General features: G+C 33.6%; 1 protein-coding gene across 2 annotated transcripts in view; it reads right to left on the reverse strand.

The window, feature by feature from the left end:
- The window catches only part of LOC106788353 (roundabout homolog 2-like), a 106318-nt gene extending 93291 nt beyond the window's left edge, over nucleotides 1–13027 (reverse strand). The window contains exon 1 of one of the 2 annotated variants that reach the window (XM_014751526.1): nucleotides 11720–13027. In XM_014751526.1, the coding sequence (XP_014607012.1) occupies nucleotides 11720–11783 (64 nt within the window). In that variant the 5' untranslated portion in view covers nucleotides 11784–13027. The remainder of the gene's footprint in view (nucleotides 1–11719) is intronic. The other variant, XM_014751528.1, reaches the window with a different exon arrangement.
- Between the last annotated feature and the right edge of the window lie 1184 nt (nucleotides 13028–14211).

A 14211-nucleotide genomic window follows, 5' to 3' on the forward strand; every position in this document is an offset into this window, starting at 1 on the left:
TTGTTCATTTATTGTCAAAAGAAAAAACAAAAAAAAAAAAAAGGAAATAGAAAGAAGTAAGGGAATATAATTCTAAGCGCAGGGTGTTCTAGTAAAACGATAGATTTTTCGGGTCTTGAAGTTAATACTCTCGTCGACCCATATGGAGGCCGTTCCTCGGGAAAAACTTTCATCCGCGTCACACTTTTTCATCCTGACCCTAACTTCCGAATAAATTCAATCTTAAGTTCGAGCACGCGGGAAAACTGTAATAGAGGAGAGAAGGAGGAGGAAGAAGAGAGAAAGAATGAGAAAGAAAACGTAAGATTTAAGTACAACATTTTCTCGATTTTCCTCGAAGATATTGGAAAAAATGATGATCCAGTGAAACTACATATCAAACTTCTCGCGAACGTTCCAACCAATTCGTTCTTTTCAAATGAAAATATTTTTAATATTAATTTAATTTATAATTTATATATTATATCTTTTTTTTTTTTGAAAAAGATATAGCTTTTTTATAATGAAAAATATGGATAAATAAATGTTTAAAATATCGGAAATGTATATGTATGTCTATTTGTTTTTATAGAAATTGATTAAATTGAAACATACTACACACGTCGAATAGAAATGTTTACATTAATTAACAAATATTACGTGTACGTTTGATCTATCGTTGAAATACAAGTAGAAAAATATTACCGTGCGAAATAAAATTAATTAAAATACATGTATATCCTTCATAGGTTAATAGATTTTTCAAGATTCGTTAAACAGAACTGAACTTTAATTTCCCCTACCTTATATAAAATAATATTTTTAATCTCATATACATACATACATATACATACATACATATAATATATTCTTTCACATTATTTTTATCATCCAGTTTAGTTGTATAAATAATTAATTAGATTACTTATCATTCCTACAGTTTATCCGCGCGAACAAAATGATTGCCTCTTATTGTTTTAAACGCGATTTCGTGACGACGACCATGTTAAGAGTGAATTTTTATCATTATCATTGTGTCCGGTTATCGTTAAATGCGACAAACGAACCACTGTGCGCTTACGAATTGTACGATCAATGTACGAGAACTATTCTCCTGCTGCTTATTCTCGTCGTTCCCTCTTCTCTATATCAATTACGCGTGTTTTCTTCATCGAAAGAGAGAGAGAGAGAGAGAAAGAGAGAGAGAAAAAGAGAAAAGAAGAAGAAGGGGGTTGGGTGAGGGGCGGGGAAGGAGTGATACGAGATTTGTTTCGCCTCGACTCATCTCAACGCGATCCGAGTTGAGTGCAGATAACAGAGAGACAGATGTAGAATAAGAGAGAGAGAGAGAGTAAGAGTAAGAGAGTAAGAGTAAGAGAGAGAGAAAGATAGAAAGAAAAATAAGAGGAAGGAAAAGAAGACAAAAAATTAAGATTTGAGTCAAGAAACGGGAGAAGCATAAAAGGGAGAAGATATGGGAAACGGGAGAGAGAGAGAGAGAGAGAGAGAGTGAGAGAGAAAGATAGAAACATGGAGATGATAGCATTCGTGGAATCTCGTAACGAGACGAACAGCCTTCGCGGAGGAGAACGTGGCTTTTGCGAATAAATATGCGATGTAATTCCCGCGGGCAAAAGAAGAAAAATAAGAAGAAGAAGAAGAAGGGCTTAAAGACCGCGGCACCCCCCTACCCCCTCCTTCCACTCCTATCGAAGATAGTCATCGATGTTTTATGTATATGGCGACCATTCATGTTCAGTGCCGTGTACTAAGATAGAGAGAGAAAGAAATAGAAAATGCATTTCATTCTTTTCTTTTCTAACTACACATACACGTATTTACATATCATCAGTGTTATGCTAGCTAGCTAGCTATGTATTTATGATATGTATCTCTTTCTCTCTCTCTCTCTCTCTCTCTCTCTTCGAAATTATAATCTTTTAGTTGTTAAAAAATTCAAGAAGAAAGAATGAAGAATCTGTAGATCATCTCTAATCGTTCTATTATTTCATTTTTAATACGATTTTAGATTATTTATTACGAATATAATTGGAATAATAATGTTCGTCATATAAAAAAAAAAAAAAAAGAATGCTAAAAGTTTCTGAGTTAGTTAAATTAATTAAGATTCATATTAGTCAGTCCAACTAATTTTCTTAAGTACGTTATGTCCGTTTCGTAAATAATACCATAATACACGGACAGCCGTGTATTTCTCAAATAAATCATGCTACTACGTGGAATATTATTTATAATTACTTTATCAAATTTCATCTAGGTACTTGCCGTTTTGCGAAATTAATCAATTTGCCGAATGAATTTATGGTAAATTTTTAATTACAAAATTCGGAATGATATTTCAAGTATTTCACATATGTGCATAAATCATATTATTAATGAAAGTTAATTACGTATATCTGTGGTATATTTAATTAGGATATAGCGTATTAAGATATAACTTACTTTTTTAAGATTAGTATAAAAAATTCGTAAAATTATAAGCTTAATTATCAAAGAATCGTCGCAGCTGTTATCTCGATCATCGTTGAAACGTTATTAAGTCGTTTGGTAAACACTCGGTCTCATTTTATTGTGTTCCCCTCTTCGTATTATATATAAAAAGAAAATTATCTTAGAAAGGTTAAACTGTTTGTATACTTTTAGTAAAAACGTTAGTCGGTTGATATTTTTCGTATTATCCGAGTGAATTTTTCATCGGAGAAGGGAGGAATGGAATTTAATTAGTTCAGGTATATACATACGTGTATGTTAAATATGTTAAAATTCAAATTTGATCAATGAACTAAATATATGTATCATTAAAATATATTATACAATTTAGAGAATGAAATTTGAATATTTTAAGCATATACGTGTGTGTATATATTATTACCGTTAAAACGTCAAATCCAATAATATTAACGAAATAACTTAATAAATCATTAATTGAAAAAGTTGTCATAATTTTGTCTACTTACATTTATAAATTTAATCGATTTAACAAACTAGATGTACTGATCAAAGTTAACGCACATCAATACTATTATAATCTGATTGAAAAGGAAGAGAAGAAAACAAGAAAAAAGCAACTGAAGAAATGAGATGAAAGTAAAAAAAATCATTAATCATTCATTACCAAAATATCATGATAATGATCATACATCAAATGAATAATACCCATTGTTGCATCTAAACTTTCATTCTCTTCAACGAGCCAATGATCTCAGAAGACTGTGAGATACAAATCCGAAAATCGAATAGGAAACAACAATGGGAGCGTGATATGACGCGTGAACATGGCACATCCATCAGCTGCGATTAGGCAGCGTCGTCAGTATCGCACGGAGCACGATTAACGTGCAAGAAGGCTAATTCAATAACGGAGCGTTTCCGCATGAGACGACTTCCAGAGGCAGGGTTATCAAGCTACTACCACCCGGCACCGACAAACCTAACCAACGAGTGAATAAGTGAGTATGTATGTGTGTGTAAGTGAGTGAGTGAATGAGTAAGTGGTAACTCTCCCTTTTCTCTCTCTTTCTCTTTTGCTTTTTCTCTTTCTCGCTCTATCTTTCTCACTCTTGTACATTAGATCGAGCATCTCATGCTTATACGAGCTTCATCCTCTCGAGCAATGTTTACGGTCATCCGGAAAAGCATCAAAGAGGAAACGTCCCTACAAAATCTGAAACCGTAAAGTGCTAGAAAAAGAAGAAGAAGAAAGAGAGAGAAAGGGAAACAGGAAGAAATGGAGGAAGTGAAATGATATTCAGCTTTACTTTTTTGTTGGTTGTTTTAATTTATATATAATTATAGAGACTATTTTCTATATCGATTTTTATTTAATAATTTTGTTTTTTTTCTCTCTCTCTTTCTCTCTAAAATTAGACAATTAGAATATTACCATTGAAATGAATTGATCGATCTTCTTGTCAAAATATACCCTCATTCAATTTTTCAATTATATCCGAAAAAGAAAAACTTACAATAGCACATTTTCCCATTAATTCTGACTAATGGACTTCTTAAAAAAAAAAAGAAAGAAAGAAAGAAAAAAAACTAGGATAAAAAATCCCATAGTTAAATTTACTCTTTCGAAAGACACAAATAATCAAATAGAAAGAAAGAGAGAAAGAAACGGGAAATAGAGACGAAGTAGACGGTTACGACTACTCAAGATCGAGCTTGATAGAGGTCGAGGGGATGCAAGCGAATGAGAAAAAGAAAAATCAGAAGAAGAGAGAAAGAGAAAGAAAGAGAAAGAGAGAGAGAGAGAAAAGGAAGAGCAGAGGGTTGAGTTGGATTCGAGCTTGCTCGCGAGTCGCCAGCTAGGAGCCGTACTTTACATATTTAAATTGAACGCGTCTATCTACCTTACCCTTCCTACCTTCCTACCCTACGCCCCCCTTCCCCCTCTTTTCATCTCTCTTTCTCTTTCTCTCGCTTTCCTTTCGACGATGACGACGAAGGTCCGACGTGGGTCGAAGGAAACGTGGTGGAAAGAAGGAAGGCTTGGTCCATGGTGTTCTCCTCCAGAGTTTCCGGTATTTTCGTCGAAACGACCGTTTAACCAGACTTAGAGAGTATAAAACGATGATAGAGAGAGAAAGAGAAAAAAAAAAAAGAGAGAGAGAGAATGAGATATTAAAGACGTTGTTATTAACCCTTTGAAGATGCGCCATCGTTTATTTACGTACACGTGTATATACGTTTTTCACGTGTGTATACGCGTGGTTAAGTGCATGTGCATAAAGTGTATCGGTAAAAGGTAGAGTCCGAGTTACATGCAAAATGAAATTCTATTCGTCGATACATGTGTGAATGTTTTACGAATGAATAAAGGGAAAGGGAAAAAGCTCGGACACCAGTCATCTGTAAAATACTATAATTAACTGTATTTTATTTACCGAATATTCTCCTGTTACTCTTTTATTTATTTATTTATTTATTTATTTATTTATTTATTTCTGTAAATTTTTCTGTCCATTTCTTTTTTTCTATTCTTTTTTTTTTTTTATTTTATTTGTTTGTTTCGGAACAACAGATGATAAAAATGATTAAATTGCATTTTTCATTCAATGGAAATCGTATTCGTTTTCTCTCTCTCTCTCTCTCTCTTTTTATTACTCTTTCTCTCTCTCTAAAAAAAAAAAATAAGAATAAAAATCAGTGTAATATGAAGGTTAAAAACATGGTCGATTACACGTATAAAGTTTTACAATTTCTTCTTGTAATTATTTGGTTACACGAACGTACACTCATCCGTAGCGACAGATATATATGTATTATATATATGTGTGTGTGTGAGTGTAAATATATACGAGTATATGTATACGAATATATGTATACTTATATGTATATGTATTGCAACGCGGGCAGCAAAGCTTCCATTTAAAAGTACAATGAACCTCGGTAACACAGCGCAAGCGGATGCACGTTGCAACGGTCAAAGTTCCCGAAAACGCGTGCGAAAGCTTCATTATGTTCTAGCGTCGATGTCGATGCTGACGAAAGAGATTGGAGATTGAGCAGGTGAAGGTTCGCGAAGCAATTTAATGCAACGAGAAGTTACGTTACTTTTAGAAACGTTTAATAATCAATATAAACGTTTTCTAAATTGTCTATTCGTTTTATGTTTCTTTTTCAATTTTATATTACTATTACCAAAACTCATTATGATTGGAACAATAATTGTTAAACATTTGATCAGTATATATATGTATATAAAAATTTCTTTTCTGTTCGAAATATAAATAATTATTTATAAGTATTTTAAATTAGATGTTTAATATTTATAATAGGGTCAAGATTTCATCGAGGTTAATTAACGCACGATACAGGATACGTATCGTAATATTTTATTTTATACACTGACCAAAAATATTTAATAATATTGAATTAATAAATAGAAATACTTTTATATACAATATTACTATTTATTATTCAGTTAACATAGACAAAATAGAATGATTCAATTTTTATCGTACGATCCATATACATTGAATTGAATAGAATATACAAACGAGGAGGGTGTTGGGGGTTAAAGTTACGTATATAACCCAAGGTTCCTCTCAGTTTCGGCTTTATAAAAGGGAACTTTATCGAGTCGTAGTAACCAACGTCGTAGCTGGTGCCACCTAAGAGTGCAATCGGCTCGAGTAATCGATATTCAGATCCGTGTAATGGTCGAAGTTTCCGAGAAACGCGTTTTGCTCTCGAATTGCTTGTAGAAATTCAATGTATCCATGTAGATATACGTGTAAGTATGTAGAACGCAAAGTCGAAAGGCTAACCTCATCGAAACGAGTTATAAACGCGTTCGTAGAGGAGGAGAAGAAAGAGGAGGAGGAGGGGGAGGGGGAGGAGGAGGAGGAGGGGGAGGAGGAGGACACATTAAGCAGTTTCAATTAGTCTCGCTAATATAAGTTAGAAATTATTTAAAAATTAGGTAAAAAGCTCGGAACCCATCGACGTGTCCATCAAAGTGTTCATTGTTTTGCGTATTCATAATACTCGATGAAAGAAAGTTATTAATTAGCTCTAATACAATAGATGCATATATATAGAATGAACCAATGATTCTGTTGATTGCTTGAATAAAACATCTGGAAATGGTTTCGATTAATCGTTTAAAATAGAATCATAAAACGAAAATAAAGATAAAACTTGTATATCATTTAAAAGAGAGACCAGTTTTATAATTAATTATTCAATTATCGTTACTTATTATTTTAATATTGTTAGATATATATATATATATAATCACTTTCTGACCTATCCGAAGAAACTATTCGTTTTCGATTAATCCAAACTTATTGTCAGTGTTTTTTTTTTAACAGCGCAAGCCTACATCACGCTGTTATTTTACCTATTTTTTTTTTCTTTTTTGTATACCCCGTGGTAAACAATGGTCTATCATGGATTTGAAAACAGCGAGGCCACGGCGTTTGTTTAACTTTTATCGGATGCGAACGAAACGAGGTCCCACAGGCAACACTCTCGTTTAATATATGTATACGTGTTCATGTATCTATATGTATATATATATATGTATATATATGTATATATTTCGTATATATTTCGCCACGCGAATATAAATGCAGTATGATCCGCGGCTAAAAGTTCAAAAAATTCAGATGAAAATCTCTTTCGGAATCAGCAGGAATAAATGAACGTGTGTGTACGATGGGAAGCATTAAACAAAAGCGATGACATGCTCGTATAAAACTATGAGTGATCGTACGTATGTACGAAATGATAGGAATATTTTCAACATGATTTTCAAATTAAAATTGTCGAGAAGGTGATGACGAACGTGAACAGAAAAAAATTAAAAGATTAAAAAGATAAAAAAAAAAAAAACAGTAATTTATCTCGGCCAAATTATGCAGAAATATACGAACCATCGAAATAATCAAAAATTATTTAAACATAATAAGGAACCCTATAATTTTATATAATCTTTCACTAAAAAAATATAATTAAAGAGACAATTTCAAATAATATTAATTATATTATTCACACTGTGTTTTAAAGCGAGTCATTTACAAAGCAATGGGAAATAAGAATAACAAGTGAAACATGTAATAGAAATAAAACTACTTTTTCTTTTAAATTGCTATCTCCAAACTAAATTTATTCAATTTCAGACCACTGAGGATTAGAAGTTTGTAGCATAACTTGGCCGCGAATTGATAATGTGAAATTAAAATTCTTCTCTAAGTTGTTTCATTTAGAATACGCCCGATGTATCTCTATTAATTATTCTATGAAATAAAAAATAATATATATATATACATATATACAACTTGGAAATCAAACATTTATATGATACATAGTTATAGATATCTACATTTTTATAACATTATTTCATTTTGTCGGCACAAAATGAATGATTACTTCGATAATCGAAGTTATATTCTTTTAATAAAAGATAAATATAATATTATAACATTCATACACACACATTCTACGTATACAATTATTTTATAGACACGAAAACAAATAATAATAGACTTATAAAAAAGATATATCAATATTTCATTGAAATGTTATCATCGTTTTACCACCCACAATATTTCGCGTAGTACGTTCTCATCCAACAACAAACTTAATCGCGAGTATTAAAATAGTAGAAATAAATAAATAAATAAATGATCGATTAAATACCACCGTGGAAAAGTAAAAAATGACAAAAAAAAAAAAAAAGGAGAAGAGTAAAATCCAGGATCATAGCGAACGCTTAATATTCGATCATTACGTATCGCACTTCACCCCATAACGATGTCATAACCTATAACCCCCTATATAGTTATATCGTTCGTACGATTAATATCCCAGACCCGTTATCGTCGAACGCGTGATCATCCCGAGCGATCCAACTTGTACGACTCTCGAAACAATATCTCTCGCTTGGAGGCCCTCGTAAATTTGTCGGAATCACCGATAGCCCATAGCCCATGGTACGAAACTTATGTGTGAGTGAACTTACTCTTACCTAAAAACTCTATCTTACCGAGAGAAAGAAAACTCTGTGAAAAAGAGAGAGAGAGAGAGATGAATAAAATGGAATAAAACGATAAAGGGTGGAAAAACAGAAAGAAAAAGAAAAAAAGAAAGTAAGTAAGTAAGTAAGAGAGAGAGAAACGAATTGTATCGGTTCTGCAGCTTTTTCCCGGAAACGAAAGATGCTCGTTTTCTATTGGACGTTATTATTGCGCGCACGCTCACGCTTATATATATATATATATATATATATATAACTTGAAGTAAAGGTGAAGAAGGAGACATTGACGAAGAAGTTAACAAAAGTAATATAGAAAATAAAAATGAAAAAAAATGAAGGGGGTAAAAAATAAAAAGGGGGAAAAAAAATAAGGCTAAGAACGAGGATCGTTTCTACAAATGGCTATAGAGGAATAAGAGTCTACAGGGAGAGAGAAAGAAAGAAAGAAAGAAAGAAAGAAAGAAAGAGAAAGAGAGAATGCATCGAGGCCGTGTCCAAGTCCCAATGCTATCTTTAGACGACGCTTGGGACAACGCGCGGCATAGATGTCGATCAATTATTTCTCTACCTTCCTCGCTTTTCTGCGACGAAGCGTTCACCTTACCTCACCTCACCTCTCCGCTCTCTTCCACTCTCCTTGTCTTTCTCTATACGCGTATAAAGAAAAAGACAGAGAGAAAAGTTCGACGATTCCGCTCGTAAATTATTCATTGGCTCCGCCGTTTTTGTTCCTCACTCGGATAGAAGAAGATATTTTTACTTGGTGGCACCGATAAACCCTTGCACCAACCAGCCATCGAGAAACTCGCATGGACGTTCTATGATCGCGTTTACGACTACCGACTACGTGGAAATAAACTTAAGACTACGGTAATAACGATCGAACTACTATCGACGATCCTAGCAAATTATTGAGATCACAGTACGAGTATATGCACTTCGATTTCTCTTATATTACTTCTTTTTTTTTTTTTTTTTATGTTTCTATTTCTCTATCCCTTTTTTTCCCCCTTTCTCCACCACCCCCGTCTTTTCTTTCGTTTGATTTGTGAACAAAAGCTCGATTTACAAATTCAAAGTAATATTTATACGAATTTATTATATATACTAAGTATCTATTTATAATACTAACAGTTTCTGCAATAATATAGGTAATAATGATTACTTATATCAAATATACTGATATTTTGTTATAATTATTAAACAAAAATATTGAAAAATATCGATCCTATAAATGACACACAGCCAGTTTAATGTAATATTATTACTTAATTTTTGATGATAAAGTTTCGAAAAAAAGAAATGTATGTCTGCTTAAATAAAAAAGACGCTGAGCTTTAATGATTAAGTTGCTGAAGAAGTCCCAATAAAGGGACGAAACGTCCAACTCAATTAAATTAAGTTCTACTTCTTTTCATGTCCAAGTTCCCTATGAAACTTTATCATCAAAAATTATAATTTTGAACGAGAGAAAATACTAAATTATTACTTAATATTTTCTTTTTCAGATAGAAATAAAATATTAAATAATATCGTAGATATTTCTTTAATAGTATTTCAAATACAATGATTAGGAATAAATCAAGACTGTTTCATAAATTTTCTCGCAGAATCTATCAGCCAAAACATGTGACATTTATTATTTCTTTCGATTCGACAAAGATAAGAAACTAACAAAACTCGTTTATTATGAATTCAAATGAACATTAAATCAACTATCATTCATTTTTTTAAATTTCCTTATCTACAATTCCTATGCAAGACGTTCAACAACCTGAAAGATAATTGGTTCATCTTTACTATTAAAGGGTTGAATTCTTCAACATATACCATAAATATTCCCTTTAAGTTTCTCGACAGAAAAAAAAAAGAATACGAGATTACTATTGGACCAATTTATAATACAAATGCGACAAAAATATGTAAACGTGTATTAAAAAATATGTATAGACACATTTATTAGATGCATGCATAAATTCTATATGCATATAAGTATATATACATACGCGTGAATATTACATACGTAGATAGATAAATAGATAGGTAGACAGATAGATAGAAACATACGTTGGAAATCTAGAGTGAGAAATTGCGAGAATTCTAGCTAACGGACTTTCACGTCCCGTCACTCTATAAAGGGTTAACTCGGTTACGATCCCGAGAGAGAGAAAGAACGAATGAACTCTTCTACTACTCGGAAATCTCGAGATGTTCATTCCAAGTAAAAGAAAGAAAGAAAGAAAAAAAGAAAAGAAAAAAAAAAAAGAAAAAGATGCCCGCAAGAACCATTCGATCGAGAATTCGTTTCGTAGATCGACCAATCATTTCGAGGTAAAATTACATCCGGAGAATGAAATTTGTTCTTACGCGTAAAGTTCATGGCTGCCGGTGTATCTACTTTATCTATCTAACAATAACGTAAGACGAATGAAATTTATTGAATTACTTGGAAGATTCGATCGGAAAAAAGCTTTTCGACATAACCCGTACTCCTCTCTCTCGGAAATGAAAAACTTCTTTAGCAACCACAAAGCTAAAGGAGCACGTAATTAGCCGACTCATAAATCGATAAGTTCTACTTCGCCTTACGTGTCCGGTGTTAATCTCACTTTTAATCAAACCGCGATTCTACTTCGATATATGCATGTATTTATGTGTGTGTATTTAAGTACGTAATATTTTTACTTTTAACCTTACATTAGTTATAATACTCGGCGTAAGTTAAGAATCAAAACGATCTACTTTAAATATGGTGGTTACTTTCTTCAAATTTATCTTTAGATTTTTAATCTCACGTTACAGACTATTATTTACATATCTAACTATTTACGTACTTACATACCTTTCCGCGCTAATTTATATTTAGCCGGTAGTATATTCTCCGGTACTTAATTCCACAGAAAATGCAATTAATTAAATTACGAGCTTTGAACGTCGGCATACTCTCATTGCATATCGCCAATTAACTTGAAAGATTCATAGGTGCCGATGAAATTACTGCTGTGCTTGCTGTGTGTTAAAGGATCAAAACGTTTTCCCTCCTAATATTCTATTTTATGCGCTATCTCGAACAAAAGTGCAGTTATAGTGGAAAATGTATACGATCGTACTATAAATGATAGGAATCTCTTATTATATAACAACTACCATTATCCGATAACTCAATTAAATTTCTTTGAAAAACATACTTTGTAAGTATATAAAAATACTAATGATAAATCATTATGCATTTACCTTTCGCCGTAAGAGCGAATATTGTGAGGATGAGGAACGGCGTCGTCGTCCCGACGCACGGCATCTTCGATGGTATCCAAAGGGTCCTTTATTTGTAACGACGACCTTATCGTCTTTCCAACAAACAAATTGCAATGTTGCAAGCAAGCTCTTCGTTCAAGTATCATACGCACTGGATCGTCGAGATGATAACAAAAAAAAAAAAAAGAAACTTACCGAAAGAAAAATTAATATAAACAACGATCTTTCACAAGTCGCACCACAAAATTCTTTAATCGGAGAATTAAAAAGCACAAGGTGTGTATGCACGAGCTCGGAAAAAAAAAATAACAAAAAAAAAAAAATCTCCCCCCCGAAAAAAAGGAGAAAAAGAATAAACTCTTTTTCGTAAACAAAAACACTGTTTAATATCTTATTCTCTTTCTTTCTTTCTTTCTTTCTTTCTTTATTAACTTCTCACCGAGTAATACGAAGAAAGAACTAAAAGGTCAAGGAACTAGCGGGAGACGTTGTTCAGCGAGAAGGCCCTTCGTCCTTCGTAACTCTTCTATCTTTCTTCTTTTCTTCCTTCTTTACCAACACGTAGGATAACAACACACACTCCTACAAGGCAAAACGATCGACCGCTTCGATCGGTCGATTAACGGGATTTCCATCGTTATCTTTCGAGTCCGGAACTATTTTTGAACGGTTCATAATCCGATCGATTTGTTTCGCCGGCTTTCGCGACGGTATGTCACACACGGCATTCTCGGGAACGTTTGCTATGACAAAAGTCAACTAGAAATCATCGACTATCGATTGCGATTTTTACCGAGGTTCCTATATATATATATATATATATATATGAATTTATCGACGATCGATCTAACTCTTTTACACGTTTCGAGTCTATCTTATTCTAACTATAAACTAATAACACTCTAACGCATGATGCGCTTGGATTTTTTTCCTTTTCTTATTGCATTCGTACTTAACATAGTTCTTTTTTTATCGTCAAAGAAAAACGTCTTATAAAACTCGTTAAAAATCTTATCAGAGTTTTCACTCGATGTTTTTTATTTAAGAGTAAACTACATGCATGACGTTCACTTTCCATACGAAAAGTCCACCATAAGTTGCGTTATATACATGACCGATCGTAGAACACGTAACGATTCGTGTCATCGTAAGAAAAAATATCAAGAATAACAAAAAAAAAAAAAAGAACTGCCGAAAGGGTTAATATGATGGAAACGTTTCATACGAAAAAAGCAAAACGACCTATCTTCGCGACGCGACGGTCGATTCGCGACTGATGCAGCGATTCCCAAACGGTGCCACGCGCGACTTCGGCCAAACTCGACTATACTCGGATGACATCGGTCACGAAGACTTCGGCTACGCTTGCGCCTACGCCCGGCGTCTCGTTTCTCTCACTCTCTCCCATTGGTTTAGCCCGGTCTATGCTTTGCGCCTACCTATTCCCTCCATACTTTTCTACCTTTTATCTTTTTTCTCTCTCTTTCTCAAAGCCACGGTATACACACAGACGAATACGCATACACGTATGCATTATTTTCTCTTTCTCTCGAGAGTCATCGCTCTCTCATGCACCAAGAACAACGCCAATCCACTTTTACTGTCTCTTCTATACTAATCACACACATATACAAACGGACGCATAACCCATACATCCAGACGCTTATATCCATGGTGGTGGCTCCCCTGTGCCGACGGTCAGCCATCGCGCGCGTTACACCCCCACCACTATACCAACACCATACAACCACCATCATCGGTTGTTGCCGTTGCAAGCGGGGACTCTCTTTGGATTTGAACGGCCGCCGCTCGATTCGTCCACGCGGCCACCACGACGACTGATGAGCGTTCCTTGCATCCGAAAATGTGGAAGCGTTACTGCAACATGCACAACCGCGAATATTACGTTCTTCGTGCTTAGTTAACTACGAACTCTACGACGAAATACCTCCAGGCGATAGGAGCACCGGATGTTTCGCGTCGCGTTCCGCCTTCTATTTGCTCCTCACACGTGCACACACATACATGCATCAACGTATGCAAGAGTACTTTGCTTCTTTACGTTTCGACGGTTCCTCTTTCTCTATATGTCTTTGTCTCTTAATCCAGTTTCACATTCCCTTTTGATGTTACACAGTCGATTCGTTTTCCCTTACCAGGGGATGATCAGATTTTTTTCAAATTTTACATACATGTAATAGTTCACGCGAAAATTCAAGTCTTTAAAGATGACGTATATATAAAAGTATGTTTTCTTTTTCTTTTCTAATTCCTTTTTTTCATTATTACGAAATAAGCTTAATAAATTTTCTTTTGTTTTTCTGTTTCTCTGTACTATTTGATAATAATTTGTATGGAGAATATAATTAAAGAAAAGGGTGCATTTTCCCAAATATTTAGAGCAATATTAGTTACAAAATTTTAATTAATTATAAATCATATGTAGTATTTATATGTGTGCCTTCAGAAAC

The sequence above is a fragment of the Polistes canadensis genome, unplaced genomic scaffold (genome assembly GCF_001313835.1).
Source record: "Polistes canadensis isolate GaletaPanama2010 unplaced genomic scaffold, ASM131383v1 scaffold_137, whole genome shotgun sequence".
NCBI classification, from domain to species: domain Eukaryota; kingdom Metazoa; phylum Arthropoda; class Insecta; order Hymenoptera; family Vespidae; genus Polistes; species Polistes canadensis.